Source organism: Cuculus canorus, chromosome 2, assembly GCF_017976375.1.
Source record: "Cuculus canorus isolate bCucCan1 chromosome 2, bCucCan1.pri, whole genome shotgun sequence".
Taxonomy (NCBI): Eukaryota; Metazoa; Chordata; class Aves; order Cuculiformes; family Cuculidae; genus Cuculus; species Cuculus canorus.
Genome location: NC_071402.1, coordinates 42,358,496 through 42,384,157, shown reverse-complemented (window position 1 = coordinate 42,384,157; position 25,662 = coordinate 42,358,496). Strand labels below are relative to the sequence as shown.

Here is a 25,662-nt window from a genome sequence, read left to right as displayed (position 1 = left end):
CCAGAGAGCTGAGAGCTAAAGTGCAACTTGAAAAATCATCTCCCATTTACTGATTTCTTTTGGAATCCATTTACCTGACTGAAGTCCTCTATTCAATTACTTCTGTGGAATCCAGATCAGGCACAAGGGAGAAGCAAATAGCTAGAGATGCTGCAACATAGGCATTTCAAATGAAATACAGCTTGAGACACTGAGCAGAGGGAGAAGTATATGGTGCAGTGTATTTTGACAAATACTAAGCTTTTGCATAAGTCATTAGCATCACCTACATGAGCTGCCATGGAATTAATTTCAAAGTATCTCTCTTGAAGTGAACGCTTCGATGTTATTGATTTGTGGTAGAAAGGGAAATGACAGGGGAAAAAATTACCTTTGGTTTGTTTGAGATTAAAATATCCTCTCATCTCCTAGACAAAAAAAAAAAGCTGCAACACTGCAAAATCTTAAATGCAAAAAAACCAAAACCCCAAAACATTGCTAAAGGTTATTTTTCTGCTCAGTATTTTATGCCAAAATTATTTCATCTTTTTAATTGATGACCAAGTTATGTTGGCCCATGTTTGCATGCATCCACAATCAAATTATTAGCTGTGATCCCCACACTGGCAGACTCATAATCCAAAGCTGTATCTTAAGTCACCTGAACCTGATGGAATAGGCTTCTTTTGCACACTTCCTCTTTATGGAAGTTATCCTGAGAATGATGACCTTCAAGTCTACAATTCATCATGTTTTCTTGCTATGAAATAGTCTGATACTTCAGCAGTTCTGTGATTTCCAAATTAATAGGTTTTAAGCGTCATCATCACGATCAGCTAGCCACTTTCTTTGCTCATTTTTTAGCAGAGCTGGATTTGTGCAACCTTTTCGAAATAGCTTATGACAACACCAAAAAAGTTATTTAAATTTTCAGCTTGACAGTTTTGTTTCCACACAGAATCCAGACAAGGCAAACCAACTGAAGAGCCCCAGAAAAGGCTGTATCATTAATACACACAAACAGCACCAAAGATGACTCATGAAAAGAAAACTTCAAATTGTGTCCTCCGTAGATTTAGTTGTCATGCAGAGGAACAAACTGTGCACTTCTGGGAAAATCCATGAAATTATCAGATTAAAAAAATAATTATTGCCCCACTACTGACTTATATATGAGGGATATTTTTCATTTTTTATTTCCCCCCCAAGAACAATTACATTCCTATAGCACAGAAGCGTTCTTGGACACAACCAAGTAACAGAAACAAGACACCGCATAAGTGTCAACTATTATTCCATTTCTTGTTTTTGTCTGGCTCCTTACTGTACAGTAATTTATCTTACAAGCAGCAGTGAGACCAAGGAGCAGATTTTTTATATAAATCAATTAACATTTTTTTCAGCACATCATTTGTGTTAATCAGTGTCTTATGCACCTCAGAACCAGCTGTACTGATGAAATATGCATATCCCAAAGTAAGAAGTGTTCCTAAATAACTCCCTAAACAGAACACCTAACACTTGCAAGCAAGGCTGCTGCTTTTTATGATATTTGAATAGCTACATCCATGGCCATTTGAAAATTTCAAAGCAGATTTTTTGTCTGCTTAATAATCATTTTGAAGTCTAAGAAGAAGGGAGTATAATTAACTTAAATAACATACCTGATCACTATGAAACCACTAGCTCCATTTCTCAACTCTGACAAAACACGTGCTTCTAAAAAGACAACAACTACTCTGCAGAAGATGAAAAAAGAGGAAGCAAAACTTTTGGACAGCGATGAGTCAACTGGATTCCTTCTGGCTCCTTGTCACCTACTAGGGTAAAACTAGCATGTCATATTCATCAACACAAAAAAAAAATAAAGATTGACCCAGCAGATCTGAGTACTAGAAAAATGTTGATAGACTTCATTTGTTCAAGCAGGTGCATGAAGACATTTTTGCAATTCTGATGTGATACTGAAGAGAGGTTTGTTGAAGCATGGTGCATCCCAGGGCCTAGACAGTTCATCTCCTGCTCAGCCCTTGTGCTTCTAGCAGAGCAGCTTTCAGTGGCCAAGACCAAGATCTGGTTTCCTCTTCATCCACCTCCAGGCTTTAAGATCCCACATGGCTTGTGGGAATAATAAACATGCACTAAGCATATGATGAAAGCATTTTCCTGCCTGAGTTCCAGAAGTCTGTACTGTTCATCGTGCTTCCCCTCCATCCCTCCTGCATTGAATTGTGACAACTTTAAACTCTCTTCATAGTTGCAGCACCTTGCAAACTTCTACAAATTTATTTCCAATGTAGATTTCAGACCAAGACCAAAATTTAAAGAAAATCATTTAAACAGATATATCATGAAAAGCAAAAGAAACCTCAAATGCAAAACTTAAAAGTCAGCTTATAAAGATTTCAAATACTCAGCTACTTCCATTACAGGAAAATTAAACTCCATTTATTCTTGGATTCAACATAAGAGTGAAAACAAATTAGGAAAACAGAGAAAAAATTCATAAAGCAAAGTTGATTACCCTAATTTGGAAGATGGCAACTGCATCTCCTCACTTTAGAAGGAAGTTAGTCATCTGATCCATGGCAGCTAATCTCCACTCATCTCTAAATCTTCATGTCACCAGAGGGAAGGAAAGAAACTGCTGGCACACAATTCTCTTCCTAACACCAAGCTCTACCCACGCTGTCATCACACTGCCCTGAGGCGTTCAATCTGCCACCATGGCATATGCCTGCCTGCCCCATGCCAGATTTTGGAAGACGGAGGCTGAGCAAGTTAAGTGAGCTAATGCAAACAGATGAATAGTAAAACCAGTGCTCAGCAGCAAAAGCTAAAGCTAATTATAACTTGTTGGACAAAACCCAAATGCAGTACAAAGTTTTATGAATTAGTTAAAATTCAACAAAAGCTTTTGGTGAAATTGACCGATTTTAAAGGTTAAAATCTTCAGGACAGCTCTGCCCCATTTTAAATGCTTAGTGTTGCAAGTGCCTTGAGCCAAGCTGCTATATACACAACAAGACTGTTCTCATGTGCCAATCCTGTATCATCTTTGATTTACTTACGCTTACATCTTTGTTACTACAAAGAGGTACAAAACACAGAAAATATTAATAGCCAAATAATTAGGCTTAATATAAAGGAAATACAATAGATTTGAGATTGAAACTAGAACCCCAACATTAGCAAGTACTGTCAACAACAAAAACAAAGCACGGAATTCCAAGTTCAGTTACTGCACATTTGTCATTAAAAAATAAAAAAGCAACTTGATCTCTGATCTACGGCCTTAACGCTGATGTCATACAGCTAGAATAATAATCTTAAGTGTATCATTTTTCATTAGATGAGCGTTGTTTTCTCTTCTCATCTCCAGCTTCTTTAATGTTGTCTCTAATGAGAGAAGCAACCCACCTCCCCCAAAAAACCATACATTTGCTTTTATATACAATTTTAACACTGTTTTGAGACTTGGTACATATTTTAATACTGATAATCAATGTTTCTCTGACTACTGTATTTCCTACAGAACACCAAGTCAAAGCTACATTAATATGTCTGCAGACATACAGGGACTATGCGCTTTTTGTGGAAAGTGACAACACTGATAACCCACTAAAAGAAAAGAGCAATTTTTCTCAGCTAATTATAACATGGAAAGAATTTCATTCAATAATATTCTTTATTATGAGAATAAATACATAAAACGAACACAATATATTAGCCACATTTCCTCATATACATTCAGAATATAGCAGGAAGTTAATAGGCATAATCATCAGAACTAGTTGGACAAACAAATTTTTACTAAGCCAACAACACTGGAGGAAAGCTGGAAAGTTTATGTTCTAGCAGCAGGCAAAGAACATTTGATTTCATTGTTTCCTTGATTTTAATTTACTGAAGTTATAAGCATGAACCGATGGAAGTGTTCAGCTCCGTGCAGTGGCCGTTTGAGGCTGTTCTGACTGCAACTGCTTTCCAAGGTATTCCCTGAAATACAACAAAAAATTATATTGAGAAACATCCTGGACAGTGGGGAGTATCATAGTGGTGGGAATTCTAAAGTAGAGAAAGAGGAAAAAGCTTTAAGTTTAGAATTATTTCTTCAAATAATGTCTAATAATATTTGATAGTCAACTTGAGCTACTATAAAAGTATGTACGTTTTAGGTCTCTATCATCTATCCCTCTGAAAATAAGGTACAAACTGAACATGGACAAAACTGTCTGGAAAAAGAAAAAGCCCATTGGTAACATTTAGAAGTCCTGGCAACTGTTACAGAACAGTCAAAGCCCACAGATTTTGCTTGCTGAATATAGACAGTAGAAGCTGCGGAAAACTATTTAAAAAGGATCTTTCCCATAACCTAGGGGCACAAGCACAAGTAATATCAACGGTAATTTAACTCAGACTAGCAAAACAGACACTGACTGAAGAACCGTATGTTCAAGTTGAAAGATATCCAAGCCAGGCTCACTGTATACCAATACTCTGTGTTTTCCTCACCTGTCCTTTTAAGTGCACTAAGTCACTTATTTTATATCTGTCCTCTCAACACTGGAACAAACACTCCCCAAATTCTTAGCATTTGCCTTGGGCAACAAAATCCAAATTCTATAGAAAAAACACCGCACAATTCTTCTGAATGTTCCCACCTTTCACTGCCTCCTGTGAAAGCAGCATAACACTTTCACAGAACCACAAAGAAGGTGAAAGAGGTTTTTAGTGGTATCTGGGTTGTTGTTTGTTACAGAAATAAAACTTCAATAATTGTACAATTGTATCAGCTGAAAGAGAGGTTGCCTACAATTCACAGGTCCCGAATTCTTTTTCCATTGCTGATCATATACTTAACATCAACATATTATTCTCTACACAGATATTTCAACCTACACATGTTAAACATTAGAAGCAGTTCAGAGAAATGATGTTCAGAATGAAGCCTTTTTCTACAAAAAAAACCCCAAAATTATGCACTTTTGCTATATTTAAAAAAAAAGATGAGTATTTATTGCACATTTCAAAAACTAGTTTTCAGCTTAGCGTCCTGTTGAACAGCTATTCCTTATGCATTACAATTCCTGTCGCACAATGAAGTTTTAGCATCACAGCTGTACCACCCAAAAGCACTTTGCTTGGTTTTAAAGTTAAGTACCCAGAAAAGCAAAATCTCTATAAAGTGTAATGTTAAAATCAAACTCCACTAGCGAAGAAAAAAAACACACAATTTGTATGCACAGTCATCCATTATGATTTAGCACCTTTCTTCACAGCTTTATCAGGCGTTACCGCATTTTAAAGCTTGGGCTGCACTCAGCTGCCTCTTGATTGTAATTGGTAGGTTACCACCCCCAAAGTAGAGACTCCTGATGGCAAAGAAGGAAATGAGCTGCTCTCCTGTGGTTTAGCAGGACTCAAAATTGTACCACCAAAATAAACAAAATCTAACAGCCATCCAAAATAACAGCCAGCAACTATGGAAGGGCTTCCAAACTCACCAAACCTCCTTCTGCTCCCCACCATGGTCTTTTTTTCTGTGTTTCAAGCCTATATGCATGTCCTGGTATTTCTTGTCAGATATCCAGCCTTGAAACAAACTGACACTTGCTGCACACAGGGCTGTGCTCACAGCATCACAAGCCTGCAAAGTGATTTATTCTTAAAGCACACGTGAACCACTCTGAATGTAAAATTCCTATGCAATTACTTAGAAATAGGAAAATCAATCAAGCTAACAATCTGTAACAGCACTATTGCACAGCTTACACCAGTTCAAATGCACGCTCAAGGCTCATTAAAATTCAAACAATGTATTTAGCAAAAATCTCTGAAAAGACATAGCAGTAGCATATTTGTAGGTATTTAGTGTCTTAACAGACGTGTTCAACTTCTAAGGACATACAGCAGATAGTACAGTGTCTTCCCTACAAACCCTTGTATTTTGGTCATTCACTTTCAAGGGTAAGGTTTAAGCCCAGGAACAAAGAAAAGCTCTTACCCATTTCCCCATATAAAGTAAGTATCGGCAGTTGCTGCTCTATGCTGCCATGCTGCAAACTCAGGGGAAAAGCCCATATTGCTCCTATCCCATCACTTCTTTAGCCATCACCAAAGGCTACTGAAATGCAAAATACATGTCCCACCCACTGTCACAAGTACCAGTTAATTTTCTATTTGTTTATTTCCAATTGAGTGTCATTGGTTAACCTAGGACAAGTTCTTGCATGGTCTATGCTGGATGATGACAGCGATCAGCAAGAGACTGATAAAAGGGATGTAGAACGCTTCTCAACATGAAGCTTTTTTGTGTGCAGCCTTAGCAGACCAGACCAACAGGTTATTCTGCCAGGCCTTTGGTCACTCCTCTCTCCCATCTTCCAGCCTACTCAAGCTACAGAGAGTAGCTTCAGAAGGCTGAAATTCTCCCTCTGTTAAAATCCATAGTAAAAGGACAAGAAGATTCAAGTACATTTATTACATACTCATATTTCATCAAGCAGGAGGTTAAGTAGAAGTGTAAGCTTGAGTCTTCACACAAACTAGACACAGGCATCCTTCACTGTGCTGTTATAAACCAAGTATCTAAGATTTTTTTTATTTCTCCTACACTGTTATTCAGTTAAACCTTAAGAGAAAAAATGGGATTTTAGAATTACTGTTTACCCCACAAAATTAAAACTACCTTTGAGAATGCAAGCATTCAACATATTGCAAGAAGAAAGATAAATCTTGTCACTGAGATAACAAATCACTTCACAAAATATTCAGAACAGCATCTGACAGATTAGAGATGCACACTCGGAAAGTACCAAGGTATTAGACTTGATTTTTAAAGTTACAAGCTGCAAACTCATGAATTGGACCACTTCTCCCTAATTTAAACTTATTAGTTTTTCCTTCATAATTGCAGAAGACCACCATCTTTACCATAACAATGGCACCATGGTTGGTCTTTTGAAAGCACATCATTTCTAAGACTGTTGAAGTCAGAAACAAAAATATACAACATATGAGTGTGGCTGCCTCTGGTAGAGATTCATGTGTGCCTGATCTACTTGTATGAGAGACTAAAACAAAATATACCCCGCACATGTTTGACATGGCTGAGGTTTGAGGCCTCCATACCCATCATCTTTGAAAACACAAGCTTGTAAGTAATACCATTTTTCCCTTCTAACCAAGCCAAGCATATCTGCAGGTTGCCACTAAATATGCATTCCACAAGATGTACAAAATTCCAGTGCAGAGGTATTTGCAAGGGCAAAATACTGTCCTGGCCAACAAGAAATTCAGTCACCAATTCTTTTCACTAGAAAGCTGTCTTTTACTTTGCGTAGGCATTGCATTATTGTTTGTAATACTTAAAAATTCTGTCAGAAGTAGTAAACATTTTCTCAGTACAAATACATCATCTGTCAAGCAGCTACAGAAGCTTCTTTTTTAGTTTTAAATCATTTAAGGGCATGAAGGGAAATTAAATTCTATGTACCAGCAGTCCTGTAATATCCAGCATGTTTACATATAATGCTTTATTCCTCATCTGCTTTCCAGAAAGGGGAAGGAAAGTTAACACATACTTAACATTGCTCCCTCAAGTCAATAAGCACCTGCAAAAGTCTATGCTCTCCCACATAAATAGACTTACAATTAAGCACATCATTTTGGCATACCCCTCATGCTGGGATTGTGAAGGTGAACTCCGTGGATATATTTAAGACACCTTGCAACAGTTCCTAGCAGTACTAGATTGGAATCAGCACTAGAAACCATATAACAAAGAACAAGAAGGCAAGCCGGCCTTCAGCATTAATAATCAAGATGTAAAGTTCACTGAGCAACGGCCCAAGTACCTTAGAACTCCAAATCTGCAAGTTTTGCTCTTGAGAACAAGAAGTTCCGCTTCAATCACCTCCCTAACACTGGAGCAGAAAGGCCTTTATAAAGGTCAGTTTTAGCCCGTTATTACAAAGCAGATAAAGCTGGTCCAGACAAGCTTCTATTTACAGTTAACTGCATTCAAACATAAAACAATTGATCCAGTAGAAATTTACAAGAGTAAAATATTACCTCCACACTGCAGAAAAGTGTCAAATCATGCAAGTGCAGTACATCACTTCTAAGAGTAACTACAAAACATTCCAGTTCTCAACTAAAGCTCAGAACAACAACAGTTGAAATACCACATTTCCTCACTTCTTTGGTCATTTAGAAGCCTGAAGGTGAGGTATAAGCCATTTCCATTTATAAATTAATCTTTTTGTTCCTATTTGAATAACCAAGCGATTCCTTCCATGCTAGCAATTTCCCATTTTTGAGGCCTGATCTTTAAACACACTTTTTCTGCAGCATCCAAAATGCTTTTTCCAAGAAGAAAAGGAAACTTAGAGGCAAACACATGAATTTGTTGCATCTCAAACCGTTATTCCAATTTGTTGCTTCATTAAGTTTAATTTAATTGGTTTTGTTGGCACATGAGAGACACTAACACCCTCAAGCTAAGGTATACTTAAGTGTCATGGTAATTGCAGCAAACACTTTAAGTTCATTCAGGAAAAGGCACAAGAAACTGATCCAACATGCAAGCCACCAAATTGAGCAAGTAAGGAATAAAGAGATAACTGCAAACTGGCATAAGACCCTACCTGGAAATTGTATACTACTTTTCAGATTAAGCAAAGCACTGTCATCAAAACCAAACCATCTACCATGGCCAGGAAAGTTTTAAGGCTTCAAAAGATTTCTAGAGGTCACGTGCTAGAAAGAGCAAGCCTTGTAGTTTAAGAACTACTACTTTTAGTGCTATGTTCCAAATTGCCCTGCAGTTAGATTTAGCTGTCCCTCAAGTAAAAGTGAAAATTCTTTCTGGCAGACAATGGAAGGGAAACAGACAAAGCATTGAAGAAACAAACAGTGAAATTGTCCTATTCTCCTCTCTCTTCTAACAACATTTATCTTAAATGTTGTTTAAATCCCATTTATTAAAGAACTATGTTATCCAAAAATAATATCTGCATTGAACATCTGTATTTTCTTCCAGACTGACATTTCAAAGAGGTAGAATGTTTTTCTTCGAGAAAGAAAAATGTAAAAATATTTTTCTTGATCAAAATATTGATTTTATATTTCTCTAATCACAAACCTAGATTCCCATACTTTTGAAAGTGAAAAGCTAGTTCTAAAGACTGCCACACCACTCAAGTAAGTCAAGTGACATTGCCAACATACACTGTTAAAGACAAACCAAAGATATAATGAAGAGTAAAAAATCAAGTTCAAAGTACAGTAGATGGAATACTTTGAACACATTTGCCATCTTCATGTTGCATTTCTACTGTAGGTCTAACAACCTGAGCTTGCTGAGAAAGAGACCAGTTTTAGTCATGTATTGTGGTTTCACAAATATAATTGATGTATTCCTAGGTCTAAGAGGGCTAAATTGCCCCTTGAAAGCATTGACCTTGCAAGTGTTAGACTGCTGCAAAAAACTCCACAGATGTGACAACGCTTGGAAACTTCTGAGCAACACAGTCATGAAGTGGCATGAGGCTGCAACCATCTCTCAGGTGCCCATCCAATCCAGTGGAGGATGAAGCTGGCACAGTCACCCTCAAACCCATTTCAGCCACGTGCACCCGCCTTTCTCATAGGGCACTCATCCAGGCTTTCTGGTGATACAGTGTGTTTTGTTCATTTAACTCCCAAGTGAACTGTTCTCTCCTAATAAGCTCCCTTGAACCTGGTTACTACAGTGTCACATTAACACTAGTGGTTGCCAGGAGAAAGGCACGTGGAGCTGGAGAGCAGCTACCACAGACGCACTTGCCTTGCAACAGAGCCACAGAAGTCAGCATGAAAAAAATTAAGAAACCAGTCTCAGAAATCAAACGTGGAGCTCTGTTAATACTTAGTTCCTGAAATACACTATTGATGTCATACTGCTGGATCAGAAATCATACCACTGCATATTTTTACATATTTTATGTACAAAATATATACTATATATTCTTATACGTATATATGTTTTCTATATTACATACACTGCTCTTCACAGAAGTAAACAGAAATAGCACATGAAATATGAATGTAGTAAACTAACGGAGGAGACACCTTCCTAGTGTGCTGCACTAGTACTGCCTAAGTTGGAGTGCTATCACACAAGATAACAGCGCATTTCTCTTCTGTCACTTGTTTCCTGAATACCATTTTCTTCCTTGATTCAGAAGATTAATGCATTGTCAAGTATACCAAGAAAAGGAAAGGTATTAAAGATTATAAAGTATTTGTCTATTGCACCAATGCATAGAATCATAGAATGGTTTAGGTCCGAAAAGACCTTTAAGATCATCGAGTCCAACCCTTAACCTTAGCACTACCAACTCCACCACTAAACCACACACAGTGCTGAAGCACAAACAAAAAAAACATAGAACAAACAGATGTACACAACAGAATCAAAACTATTATGACCGAACACATCAAGCTTCTAGCATATCATCAATTACAATTTAAGAAATTATCTTATTTTCAGTGGAATCATGTATTTCCTTAACATATGCACATAGCTTGGACCTTGAAAGATGAGATATTGCAAAAAATCTCCACGGTCTTCAATATTTAGTGTAACAGATTCCACTCAATGCAATCAGGTAGAAGAAAAGCAAACTGTTAAGATGAACAGCATCTATGACATTTTTTCACCTTAATTATGCACAGTAAAGAGACAATCAACATTCTGATGCGCACATTAGAACTAAGCAGCGTGAATGGCTGAGGAGGATTAGAAACGTTAAGTGCATGTTATTTTCTTTGCTGTTTTTGCTTTGGGTTTTTTTAAGGGAGACTGTCTTCAGCCAAATGCAATAATATTAACAGACAATCTACAAATTATTGCCTGATTACTGAATCATAGCATCATTTATAGTCCTCCTTATGAGGTGGAATGCAGAACTAACGTGTGTCTTCAGATGGAGACACTGCAAGAATCTCCCTTTCAGTCAGCAGGTTTCATCCACTTTTCAGAAGAAAAATTCTAGACTTCCAGTTCAAAACTTTATATATAAGCCAAAAAGAAACATGAGATCAATAAGCTCCTATAACAAGGCTATTATGGAAAAATTTTGTTAGATTTTAAAAGAAAAACCTATGAAATTCAATTCAATACATGTCTTCCTATTAGGGAGAAAAGGTATAAGATAAACTATGAGCTAACACTTACACAAAGCCTAATACTGTGAATTAGAAAGAACCAACTTGACTAAACTACACAACTTGGTTTGAAAGCAGTTTTATATTAAATGAGAAGATTTAGCTGCCACAACGAAAAGTAAGCAAAAGTTTAAGTTTGCCCATATTTCAGAATGACTGACACAAGATAATGTTTAATTGAATTTTCCTATCAGGAAATCAAATCTTTAAAGTCATACTAATCAAAAATGAAACTGTCAAGAAGGTACTTCTTTGGTGACTTTTTTCATCACAGCACAAGAAAATTAACAATTTCTTTGAAAAAGGAAAATGCAAACTGAGCAGGACATTTGATATTTGCAAAATATTTGCTCCAGGTTAACAGGAGCCCTAGAGATAAAGTGTATTTTACAAACAGTGCAGATCTCATGACAGAAAACATTATCACAGTGTGAAATCCCAGAGAGCATATACACAACACAGTCCCTACCTGCTTTACAAAAATACACATTTATATTCAAATAAAAAAAAGAAGCACTCATGCTAAGCTTCAAGTGCACCTTACTAATTGGATTTTTTTCCAAGCTTCTATGACTCTAGCTAGGAACTGTCCTCTAAACTAAAAAAAAAAAATTAACCAGGAAGACAGTCCAATCACGTACAATTTTTCAGTTAGTTAATTTCTTTTAACTACTAAGAAGGAATTGTATTGACGATGAAGTGTAAGAAACAGGATAAATAAATACAGTGGATTGTATTATCATGTAGGCATTGTTTCCTAGATTTAAGCCTACTCTATTAAGAACTGCACGTTCGCAATGGGGAAAGAAGGGGGAGGGGGAGGACTTCATGGCTGCCAGTTAACTATCATTACGTCTTGCACTTCTCACTATCAAAAGCAAACATTGTATAGAAGCTATCTTAGGAGATACATGGGCTTTGGAGAACAGAGTTTATACCAAAGGATAATAGCAAAATTCTTGGATATTCCATGCTAACTCTACAGAACAATAGCTTCTAAATACAGTGTACTGCAAATCCTAGGCAGTTTCAAATTTTATAACGTCTCTGCATAAGCAGCCATTCGAAAAGATAGAAAGCAAGTAATTCTGTATGGGATGTGCACTCTGAAAATCATATACAAGTCCGTTGCATATTCAAAGTTTATCTATGTTGCTTCATTCAGTATGACACTTATTAATTTTATTTCCATTAACATACTTGATCATGCAGCAATGACTCACCCTCACTGTTTAGCATCCTCCAATATACTCATACTCTCCATCAATTCACTGAATAGTAGTTTATTATAAATGTCTACCTGTCTAAAGGAAATTTATAGCTCAGAGCTTGCAAAAGTCAAAGGACCCTGGGGAGATGAGGTATCATACCTGAACCCAGAGGTAAAAGACACAACCCCTCATGAACAGCAGCTCACTACTAAGGCACATAAGCAGAAAGGTGAGGCAACACAGGCCAGTGGTTCAGTCAATGAGAGCAAATGACAAAAGTTGCTACAAGTTCTGCTACTACCCTGACTCAGCCAGACGAATACCAGAAGAGTCTGCAGTAAGATCCACCACGGTTTCAGTAGCACTTGTATGAATACTGAAGAACTTCTGACACATAGAGGTTAAACCACTGCATTTTACTTTACGTTTGTAAGAACAAAGAACATATGTGATCCATCTCTGCACATGTGGTCTAGACTGGACATTGCAAAAATATTGTCTGATTTCTGACCTCTGGTCCCCAACTCCCAACAGCACTGCTGCTGACAGAGCAAGGAAAAAGTAATATGCTGCACTTACTACAGTAATAAGCAAACTTCCCTGGGCCTAACCTGGCCAGAAGACAAGCAAGTAGTGGAAACTAGCACACTATTTTCTAGGTGACCAGTAAAGTCACAAATTACACGTTAAATGCAGAACATCTAGAATTCACCTAGCTCTTCATCTAGCTCTTATTTTAGTGAAGTAATACAGTTGGAATTAACCCCTTTAGAATGAAGTCAGGAGACCAGAGGTTCGGAAATCCTAAAGACAGAAGATTATTCCCACTGCTCAGCAGCAGGCACTAAAGCTGCCTAGAACTTCACTGAAAAACAACCTGCTTCCCTCCATTGTTCACAGAGGAACCTGGACTTCTAACTGTAGGTACTTTGACTCACACAACATCATATCCCTGAAGTTCAATAAAACGTTGTGCCACAGAGCACATGAAGGGTACATGCTTATCTATAGAGATTAAGCGATTGGGTTTCTTTAAAGGGATATATGTAAGTGCTGTCAGTATAGAACTTAATTATTTGATTCTTTTAAAGTTATTAAAAACATTGCTCCAACCAGCCCCAGGCTCCCAAAACCAATTCCTAATGCTAAAATGGTCAAGTTGGTTATTGCTTCTGAACGCAGAGACAATGAATAAGAATATTATGTTTCTTATATACAGTTAAGGCATAAATTGAACAGACTATCCTAAAAAAAAAAAAAAAAAAATCAGCACCCTCATTGCCATGCCAAACTCCCTCACCTGCCAATAACAAGTTTTACACACAGCATGGCATGCTGCGACTAACGCAGTTAGTTCAAGTGAGATTACAACATAGCATAAAATTACCACTTAAAGACATTAAATGATGCTATAAAGATATCTTCGCTCCCTCCTTCAAGTGCATGATTATTTAACATGCAAATGTAACTGGAATATTTCACCTGAAAAGTTGACAGCAGTTACTTCTTTTGCCAACCTAGTTTCACTGTTAAACAGAATGCCTGACAGTCTGATTTCCCTCCATTTATCCCTGACTTAAAAACCCCTAAGGAAAAGCCAATTGAGCAGCCTGTAATGAACTGTTCAAATTACTTAGGAGTTAATTGTCTCCAAGTTGAGTTATTAGCAGTCTAATGATACAGCTGCATTTTAAGCAGAATGTCACTTCAGCTGCCCCATGACACTCCCTCAACTCAGAAGTACTCTGCTGCTTCACGCACAGCACTTGCACCAAGACTCAACTTGGCAGAGCAAGCACTTAATTTTTTCATCCTTCTCTCAGACTCCAAATCTCAGAAGAGGGTGACTACCTCTGTCATGCATGTGTCACATACAGCACTGCAAAGTTCTTCTACACCAATTAAATACAAGGAAAAGAAACAATTGCTTCGAGCGAAATAACTGGAATTCCAAAACACATGGAAGCAAGGGCCAAAAATATTATTGTTTCTGCAGCTCTGCAGAGCAAGGTAAGCAAAACCTTCAAGCTGCTGAGTAATCCACCCATTACAAAGTAAAGCTAAGCAAGTAGGCACTCGAACTTGAACTGCACTGTGTAGCAGCCAGGAGACCTTGTTTTCTTGTTGATCAGTTTTGAGCTAAAGTAGAAACAATTTTCAAACTTCAGCTAAGTCTTGTCTAAGTAACTTCATTTTCTGAAAGTTAACTGCATTTTTTTCAGACAGGGTTTCTCTCTAGACTGATAACACAGGTCACTGGTGGGGTGCCATAAGTCAAAGAGGCAAAAATGGGTCCCACTTGCAGGGAGGGGCAGAGAGAACACATGACCCTAAACTGACCAACAGAGTATTCCACTCCATATATATCACACTCAGGATAAAACTGAGATATCACAAGGGGCAGGTCTCTTCTTTGATGGCTGACGTACAGTGAGGATCTCATCAGCCTTTTCGCCTTTGATCTCCGATTTGTGCATTCCTAAATCCAGGCCCTGAGACCAGCTCCCTCCTAGCCCAGGATCATTCCCCTGTGCCTGCTCTGCAGAATTTGTGGTGACGTACTGTCATCAAGGGGTGGAGGGGTGATTTGTATATTTTTTAATATATATTTTTATTATTGTTGCGGCTGCTATAGCATTAAAGTTGTTTTAGCTTTAGTTTCTAACCCTCAAGTCTTTTCCTCTCATTTCCCTTTCCCTGGGAGTCACAACAGGGAAAGGAACTGGGAACCCAACTGCTCAGTTTCATTTGCCAAATTGGGCCAGGACAGGACTAAACCATGACACTTCTCCCCAACTAACAAGACAATTCTGGAGAACGAGATGTAATGGCTTTTAAATTAGCATGATTAAATTGAAAATGAGAAGAGGTCAGGTGAGGAATCCAGGAAAAATTTTGCTATCACCGAGGTTTGTGCTGGAGAAAGATCAGAGTTTTATATTCTTATTACCAGATTTTCAAGGCAGCAGAACACACACGAAATAAGACCCGTCTCCATGCAGAAGCTAAATTCAGTAACTAAACCTTACACACTGTAATCTCTATTTAGCTATAGCCAATTTATAATGCTTGGAATGCCTTAAATATATCAGAACAGCACAGTGAGAAAAGCAGCATAACACTAAACTGAGCAGCACCGGGGGGGCACAATACACAATAACCACCTCAAAATCAGGTTGCATATGACTGCACATTTAGTCTCCATCTCCGTTCACTCAGAAATTCAATGTTATCTACTGAAGTCCTCGTTACAGGTGAAGAATATTAACTCTGGATCTGTCATAGCAGGTTATTAAAATGTGTACGTTTTTCTCTGCTATAGAAGTTTCTCACAGTATGAGGGAGAAAGCAGGATAAAATTAATGTTTCCTAGATTTAAGCCTGAGTTAAAACTCATATTAATCACAAGAAAAGGAGGAAAACTAGCTTTGTTTTACAGAAAATACACTGCAGGGAGAGGGAGCAGGAGCTTTTAGTCAGTCTTCCTAGCCTGTCTTCTACAGCAAGTAGGTGATTAGAAGAATCTGTAAAAATGTGCTTGATAAACCAAGTTTCCCTACAACTTTCACAGTCAGCATCATCACTATCTAACCTTTTAACAAGACCACATTCTGTCAGAAACTAAAAAAAAAAACTCAAAAGTTATAGATACATCCAAGCACCAAGATTTTCAGAACGAAAAGGTTGGTTTAGGTTCAAAATTAAATTAGCTGTTTGTATCTCAACATCTAAGTTCCAATGTACTCAGATGCACTGTTGCATTTTATCTTTCTCTAAAGACTGCCAAATTGAAAGTTCGAGCTTTGGCAAAGTCATAATTAATAATCAGATTAAGAACTCCTAATTAGTATTTTTATCTCTCGATGCTTTATGCTTAGCATACCTAATTAGTTTGTCAAGTTATACAAAGTTGTTAAATGCACACTGATGTTTTTCAGAATTTCAACCCTTCCGTGCTTCACTATGAGGGTTCCGTGCTCTGCTGGAAACCCAGCTTCACCCACCAGCAAATTCTGTGCCAGCACATGCCAGCACTTCAAGGTATTTGGAACTTTATTAGAGAAATGGTCAGAAAACTATAGTCAAACAATGGAAGGAAAACCTAATCTCAGGTGCTATTCTCAGTAATTGATTTTCAGTGAGTGATTTTCAGCTTCCGGTCACCAACCAGCCCATAAAGCTTCTCTGCTACTCCCAGGAGCTCAAGAAAAATTGTACTTGCACCCCCCTTAAGGTGGGCACAGAAAAATAATAGTGTAAAGTGGGGAAAAGGACACTAGAACAAAGAAGAGCAATGCAAAAGAACGGCCTGCACATACTGCAAAGCAACTGCCAATACATACCTGAAACATCAATTCTTACAACTATATCAAGCTACTGATTCCTTCACCGGAGACTAAGTAAGCCTTCTAAACCACCTACACACATCCTTAACATTTTCAAGACTGCTGTTTTGCAAGCCTGAATTACAGCTCTATTAAATAGTAAGCAGTTCAAATAAGTTAAAGTGTACTTTTCAAGTGAATTACTCAGGTGATATTCAATCATGTAAGGTCAAGCTACTCAATTCAATTGCAACCAAAATATACGGAAAGGCTAGCTAAGATTTTACACATACGCAACATATTGCTCTATCATTTAAGAACCGCAGTTTTACCACACAGAAATATTATTTCCCCCATTAAAGAAATCTACTGTCTTGCCTCCTCATTCCATGACCCAATATTCTCACTGTTAGTAGTATGTTCAATTATCTTCACATACCAGTTGTGAACCATCAGCTTCTGCACAGCCAGTAGTGCATTATAACGAACTTGTTGGTCTTCATGATGCATGTGGTTCATTACCAGCTGTTTACCACCAAGTTGTTCAATCACTCTGAAAGAGAGGCAGAGAGCAGTTTTTTTGACATTACTTCAGCTTCTGGGTAGCCATCCAACCACTTCATGTTCAAGGCACAAAGAGGTTAAGTTCAAGTCACATAATATTTATTTTATTGAACGTATTTACTCTCTAACATATACATCTTATTTGACAAGTTACAAATGTAGATCTCTCCGGCTACCTACTGGACACTTTTGTTTAGTTTTTCTAAGAATTCACAACAATTGAAAGCGTTTGTACTAGACTCCTCTGTCTGCTGACTACCTACTTCCATTAATTTTGAAATAAGCAACAAAGAAGGACCCCTTTCAGAGAGGGTTATTTACTTTCCCTAGCTTGCTAAAGAACTCAATAACAGCTTAACATGGCTGGCAGGGTACAGCACTATCAATTACTTATGAGGAGGTGGTGTCCTTCCCTCCATGAACCGATGATGAATAGGTCACTTATTTTTTGCGAGAATAAAGCCCCAATGCAGTCCTGCCTAATTCAGAGAAAAATGCTTGTAATCACACCAACATCTATTAAACCAGCCGCGTGCTACTCCTCATAGTGCTTTTTGCCATTCAAACTGTACTAGAGCCACAGCTAGTCTTGCACAAGATGCAGAACTTGCTGCTAAGCTATTTCCAGAAAAACAGTATGTTTGAGCTGCATCTTTCACTACAAACTTCACCACACAGCCAGACAATTTTTTTAATAGCTATACCAAATCCCACACCGAATACTGATGAAACCCTGTATCACGTCATGAAAACAGCATTTCTAAAAAAAAACCTGGAAGGCAACACACTTTAAACTTGAAAAAGCGTCACCATTCAGATGACTTTTTATGTGCAGCATGTTGGTCTGCTATAACAAAGGAAGTTCGGAGAGAATTTGCAAGGATATATATAAACTAATTACTCAGACTTGCATAAGCTTTTATACATTGGTTTTCTCACAGGTGACTGAGCAGTTAAACATAATATCCTGTGAAGAGGCTATCATTTGCATTACACTTAACCTGATGCTGTCCTGCCATGCTAAGCTTGCATTAGCTGTCTCCTTTCATTACTATTCTTTTCATGGTCAGATTAATATATTAGTGCAGCACAACACAACATGGTTTTGTAAACGGCAGAATATAAAGACACAGTGTGGAGATGAATAAAAACAATTTCCCATTTCATTTTATAACTTAGTCAAAACCATCCTGGAGACCACAGGGAATATTATTTCCCAGCAGCACTAAAACATTTAAGGCTGTTTCATACAAAAAGGAATGCATTCAGAAACGCACAATTGTTTTAAGCCGGAAAATCCTTGCCAAGAATTCAAGAAGTTATTAATAATGTAACAGATTCAAAAATTCTTTATCCCTGCCTTGGGCTGCCTCACATTTTTAATTATGAGTTAAACATAAAACCACTGCACACAAAGATAGACTATGAAGCAAAAATAAGAATATTTTCCTCATTACAGGACTGACAAACACTGTATTTTCAGGAACTGAAAGGAGGTAAAAAAGGCATTAAACTCAAAAGCTTGGAGCACGCAAGAATCAAAATGAAAAGTTAAAATCCTATAATCACAATGAAAATAAAAGTATTTCAGGTGACAATACATCACTGAAATTATAGCTGAACATGAAGAGTCCAAGAACAACGTTACAATTCTTGCATAACAGTGCTTACTGGTACTTCCCTGCCACGTGTTCTAGACTGAAAGGTAAGCAACTGTGAAAAAGGTTCACAGTGAATGCTGTTCTTTCATGTTGCAAATCTGCTTAGAACATTACTTCTATTTCTGTTCTCCATCTCCCGAACTTCTAACTTTACAGCAATAATAGAGTCCAGTGGGACAGTAACAGTGTATGCACATCCTCTGCAGAGACTGTTGCCCATAATAACAGTGCATTAAGACAAGAGTGTGGAAATTCAAACAAATTTCTGGATGCTCAAGAGCCAGATTTTAGCATGATGCATTTAAAGGGAGAAAGAGAAAACAGAAGGTGAAGACAAATAACAGCAGTTTAGACTGTTATAGCAGAAAATATATCAAATCCACACAACATACCTAAAATCAGACCAAGGTGAGAAAGAGAATGCAATTAAGTTGTTTCTGAATCATGAGCTAAGAAGTGAATGGCTCTAGGTATCAGTCTCTGGCACATACAAAACATAAAACCCACATTCCATGGCATTCAGGCAATTCAAAGTGTTGATCTTGCATAGCAGTAACCCTTGGGGCACACGGAAATTATACTGGAGGCTTAGTCTGCATTTATTTTCAGTGACAGCAAACGCCAGAAAATGCATGTTGGTGAGCCTCATTAGAAGCCCATAGTGCTACTGCCTTGAGAATTTGGTCCACGGTGTGAAGTTTTAAAGGAAAGTTAAAATTATTTAAGCTTAGAACATTAAAGAACAGCCAAGCAAAAAGGTAGTATTTAGCTTAACATTTTATTTTACCAGACAACGGGAAGGGTTACCCAGAACTGTGACTCTAGGTCTCTGCCATGCACAGTAGGTAACGTCAAGAAGTTTTCCGTTCTTGTAGCCTTTGAAGGCTGTTAAGGATAAATATTTTTGTTTCCTTTAAGGGATTAAGACATCTGAATTCTCTTATTTTTCTAAGCCAAAGAATAGCATCCATTCTCAAAGTGACTCATACTATGAGAGTATAAAATACCAACCAGGTGTGGAAGCAGTCAATAGCTATACATCAAAAACCATCATGGCAAGAAATGGACTATTACATTGGAATTGACATGCAGTCCTTTAATATTTTAAGCTTTTAGTCCTAAAATTTCTGTAGTTGTACTTAGTAAGAATACATTGGATTACAGAGGAAATTCTTTAAAAGAAAGAGATTGAGGCATTTTAGTTTGTCTATCAGAACAGAAACCTAAATAAGCAGAGTTCATAAGCAGGAAATAGCGGTGAGACCACACCTTGAGTACTGTGTTCAGTTCTGGGCCCCTCACCACAAGAAGGATGTTGAGGCTCTGGAGCGTGTCCAGAGAAGAGCAAAGAAGCTGGTGAGGGGACTGGAGAACAAGTCTTATGAGGAGCGGCTGAGAGACCTGGGGCTGTTTAGCCTGGAGAAGAAGAGATTGAGGGGAGACTTTATTGCTCTCTACAACTACCTGAAAGGAGGTTGTGGAGAGGAGGGAGCTGGCCTCTTTTCCCAAGTGACAGGGGACAGGACAAGGGGGAATGGCCTCAAGCTCTGCCAGAGGAGGTTCAGGCTGGACATCAGAAAAAAATTTCTCACAGAAAGGATCACTGGGCACTGGAATAGGCTGCCCAGGGAGGTGGTTGACTCATCTTCCCTGGAGGTGTTTAAGGGACGGGTGGATGAAGTGCTGAGGGGCATGGTTTAGGGATTGTTAGGAATGGTTGGACTCTATGATCCAGTGGGTCCTTTCCAACCTAGTGATTCTATGATTCTATGAAGTATTACAATTCTATATAAGGAACTGGGTTAGGAAAGTATCTAGAACACTTATTTGTTGATGACTACTCCTTTTGAAGGCTGATGCACTTCTGAATAGGTTCAACAGCCTGGGAGCTGCGTGAAGCTGTGGTCCCACCAGAAGTACATTTTCCCAACTATAGACAGAGGACCTGTTTATCCGCTCAGCTGACTTTATGGCTTTGGTTCAGCAACAACACTGTCATACTAGTCCAAGTGCTATGCCTACACTTAAGTAGATGTGTGCAAGCTGTTTAAAGATTTTGGCAAATGTCTAATAAAACGTTCTTGAACAAAGGGCAGCTCAAAGAAGAAGCAACCAGTATTAGTCCTTCAGCTTTGTCATTTGCAGGCACCAGTGTAAGTTTCCACCTTATTGGAGGATATCTTGCCCCTCCTCCAAATACCAGTTGTCATAAATCTCTTCCAGAAGACACAGGAGCTAATTAGCAAATACATAGCACTTGTCAGTACAAGCGGTACACAGTGAACACCTTTGACCTTTCTTAGAGGACCTAGAAAACAGTTTATTTGTTCCAAGTCTAAAAATATCACCAGTTCAAGTTGATTACTAAAAGGGCTGAGTTTTTCTAGAGTGAACAAATCTGCCTATACGTGGCACGAAGTTTCAGTCTGTTCATGATTCTACTACTGTCAAGGTAGCAGTCTGCCTAAGAAGCATAAATGAAATGCTTAAAGAGCCTAGAAGACCATTCTCATCTTCACAATTAAACCCTATGCAAAAAACAGAAACAGACCACTTCTTCACTACAAAAATTAAGTCACGTGTCCCTTTGGGTGACTGATGAGCATGATCTCTGCAAAAGCCAAAAGAACATTCCTGCTTCAATGGTGTCTTTACTTTAGAGATGCAATTATTCAGCAAACAAATATCTTCGCTCACAGGTTTTTAGAACAAAACAAAGCAAAATAATATAGCAATGTCTGTCTGTGTATTTTGACAGGAATTTAGGTTTACAGTAAACATCAACACTTTCACAGAAACACATATTTGTGTAGCTAAAAGAAGACTTGCTAAAACAAAAGAGTGATAACAATCTGTGCTAACATCACTAAGCAATTGTTAGTGAGAAGAACGTTGGCTCTGTAGTCTTAAGTCACAAAACAGACTTAAACATTGTTGAAATAGTCCATCCCCACTCTAAGTCAAATAATTATAGTCCAATAGTCATAATAGAGAGTAAAAATGATATGCTGATTAAACTCTTGGTAGGTCTTCTAATTTCTTCTGGCACATATCTTCTGCTTTAGTCTAAATAACTTACTCAAGACTCCTTTAGATATATGTTTCCTTAACTGTTAAGAAGCATTGAAATATATAAGTCAAAGATCTGGTTTATGTTTTCTCACCTTCCCAGTGAGTTAAGCTTAACAACCACCTGCAACTCCTATGTAGCATATTTTAACATAAATATGAAAAAAAGCCACAGACAAATTATGTACTGTAGTTGGTCTCGAGGAGCAGCATGCTGGACTTCTCCTTACCGCTTCCCACGGGGATAGTGTCGTACATATTCTCCCACATCATGAGCAGCTACAGCCAGCACTTGTGGGTCATCAGAAACCTCCAGAAGTTTTGTCAGGATTCTAGGAAAAGATTTGAAACAATAAGATAACAGGTTGTGGTTTGGGCTTTTTGGGGGTTTTTTTGGGTTTCTTTTCATTGTAGTTTTGTTTTTTTTAAATCCCCGATAACTTGAAATAACCAAGGCTGTAACCACAAAAATGCTTTATGGCTTACCCAAACAGCAAACTTTTCGACTAGAACTTTATCCAAACATGCAGTTGCACTTAAAACAATAGCAGATCCTGCCCTAATTAACAGCACTACTAAAAGCATTCACAAGAGTGAGTTTAGTGAGCTGCATCTACAAATACCTATCAACCAAGCTTTACAAAATATCTCCTTTTTTTATACATTGTCTTCAAGACCAACAGTTTTGAGTTCAAGATAAGATGTACTAAGCATATGTATAAATATTTAGAGATGGGATGGGGTGGGACAGAAACACAAGGCCAACACGTGGGCTGATTCTGTTATACGATAGACTCCAGTCATGCCTGCATGTGACTCCCAGCTCCTGCACTCAGGATCCTGCACTATAGATTCAGAAAGAAGGGCATGACAAACATTCTGCCTAACAGCCTCTCCTCGACTCTATTCCTTCCCCTCACCTTGTAGCAGTAGCTTTGCACAATACAGGACAAAAGGACAAAACGAGCAGACTTTTATGCAGAACTCTGTTACAAAGAGTCATTTAAAAATTAAAAAGCATCCTAGCAGCTGAGAACAAAGCAGCACATTGAATTCTTTGGTCTGTTTAACTGTGAACTTGTCTCAATTCACGACCACAAACTTTATCTCAAAAGTATCACTCGTTCAGTCAGCTGTTGTGGTCTAAAAAGCAGTTCTGTCCTGACTCAAAGACAAGAGATGATAAAAGATATATCTCATAATCGATTCCAACTTCATATATTAGTTGTTCTGTTAGCATGGAAAGAAATACAGAATTGTATGAATTAGAAAGCAGTTCTCAATGTTGTCTGCATTTTTTAATTAAGTAATTTAATCAATTTTAGTGGAAAACAGCTACCAGTAAAACTGTTCTCTAGCCAGTAATGAGAAACGGAAGAAAAAAATTACACAGATATGAAAGTTAGGGACTAATAATAAGTATAAAAGATTAAACATACAGATCACTGAAAATCAGATAACTGAGAGAGCAAATATGTTATAATAACAAAGTTAGTAACAAGTTGAAATACATAAGTTTAGAATTTAATAAGAATTTAAAAAAGAACAGTCTGGTAAAATTAAATGACCACTCCCTCCCTAGAGGCCAGAAAGAGACAGATGAAGTACTTTTTATTTTAAAATAACTCTTAAACTGGACAAGAAGCAGGAGTAGAAACTTTACCCATAACACTAATCAGAAGACACTGAAGAGCCATACAATATGTATTTTATTCAATGAAGTCCAGCATAATTTGCTTATGAAGTCACTAACAGCAGGAAAAAAGTAAGTTTAACAGGAAGCTTGCAGGGCAGGGAGAGAAGGCTGGAGTGGTTTGGGTTTTTATAAAGGCACTATTGCAGATCACTGCCTTTGTGGTAGGCACAAGCACAATACAGTTATCTAAGAGTCCCAAAAAGCAGGAGACGTGAACACAGCAAAACATTGCAGCTGGTACAGAAAATACTAAACCTCAACATCAACTTCACGATGCAGTTGCCAGCATCTTAGATTTTTAAGTCTATAATCTTACACACTTGGCAATATGCTCTCAGGGAGGACTTTATCAGATTTGTTTTGTTGAGGTTTCAGGGCAACTGAAATACATATAAAGTTCAGGATTAGCTTGCTCTAGCGGTGCCTTCTAACATTTCAACCTTCTGTTCTGTTAGGTCTGGCACTTAGCAAATACTGAAAAGGAAGAACACCACATATTATCACTTAATGGCAATGCAGTTAAACATCTAAGAGCTACTTGAAACCTATTTTTCTCTTGAGTACACATTTTCAGAAGCCAGCAAATAAGTCCTTGACTCCAAGAGCTAAGATCAGCTTTAGCTTCACTTCATCTGACAATCTACATACAAACAATCCCAAACAAAACAGAAAGACTATACCATAATTTAGCAAGTCAGATCTTCCATGGAACAGTATCACAATATTCAACCCCCAAGTATTCAAGAAGGGAGTTCATTACTAAGATCAATGACAACACAAAACTAAGACGAAGGTGCGGTAAAAACCTTTGTAATTTTATCAATTAATACAGCTATTTTTCAAGTGGAAACATTAAGAGTCAACAGCACAAATCTGCATACACTCTCAGCTAGAGATATTCCCTCTACCATCATCATCAGTACATTTGATCAGTAAAAACAAATAAATAATTCTGCTTCTGAAAAAAAATGAACTACACACGAGTAAGGACCTTATTCTAAAAAGAGCAAGATGTTCTGACTTGCTTTTATTCTAGATAGTACTTTGTGTTGAAATGTAAAATCTGTATTAGATACATGTTCAGTTAAACACCAAAAGTATTAAAGAATTATGTGATTCAAGACTTGAAAACTTACTTGAGTAGTTCATAATTCTTCTCATTCAGTCTTACAGCATTCTCCCGCCAGAACTTCTCAGACTTGTGTACGGGACTCCACTCCAGTCTTCCCGACTTAAGCTCAGAACTGTACTCATCAAAGGAGCTACAATACAGAAGACCTAAATGAAATGTTGGCTAAGCTTCTATGAACAGAGTTTGAATCACATGCCTATGCCTTTATCCTAACAAGACAAAGCTGGAGCACAACTTGCTATGACACATTTGGAAGTCAGCTCCCTGCAGAGCACAAGAACCACTCCCCGGCTAAGAGTCAACACTTTGAAAATAAGGAAAGGCATGAAAGGCAAGAGAAAAAAAAAATATATATATTTCAAACATAACCCTCCATCCACCCCAATACACAATTCCTGAAGGGGCAGGAAATAAAGATGAAAAAAATCCAATTTGGGAATTTAATTCACTGTTTTGCCTGTTCTCTAGGTTTTAACTTCCCCAACCAAGATTCCAGTCCCTGCCTTTCATGCATTGAAACCTTTGACATTAACTACAATATGCAGTTCAATTTATGCACAAGAGCGAAAACTAGGTAAACACTAGCGAAAACTTGAGTTAACGCAGACAGTAAAATGTATTCTAACCAAGTACCCTACACTGCAACTCCTATAAGATCCCCCTGAAGTCATTTAACAATTTACCAGTTACGAAGATCGCATATCCAGAAGTGAGGAATTATTTTCTATTCAGCCTGTAAAGGCTCACTTAGAACAGGAAACTTATATATATAATCAGCAACTCTATAAGACCTACCTTATAAACTAACGTC

The 25,662-nt window shown here is 37.7% G+C and overlaps 1 protein-coding gene across 3 annotated transcripts in view; it reads right to left on the bottom strand.

The window, feature by feature from the left end:
* Positions 1 to 1,180: 1,180 nt before the first annotated feature.
* Positions 1,181 to 25,662, bottom strand: part of ATP6V1H (ATPase H+ transporting V1 subunit H) — a 48,541-nt gene continuing 24,059 nt past the window's right edge. For 2 of the 3 annotated variants that reach the window (XM_054058914.1, XM_054058917.1), the window contains exons 11-14: positions 24,856 to 24,981; positions 22,254 to 22,355; positions 17,169 to 17,282; positions 1,181 to 3,978 (exon numbers count right to left, since the gene is read on the bottom strand). In XM_054058914.1, the coding sequence (XP_053914889.1) occupies positions 3,918 to 3,978; positions 17,169 to 17,282; positions 22,254 to 22,355; positions 24,856 to 24,981 (403 nt within the window). In that variant the 3' untranslated portion in view covers positions 1,181 to 3,917. The remainder of the gene's footprint in view (positions 3,979 to 17,168; positions 17,283 to 22,253; positions 22,356 to 24,855; positions 24,982 to 25,662) is intronic. The other variant, XM_054058915.1, reaches the window with a different exon arrangement.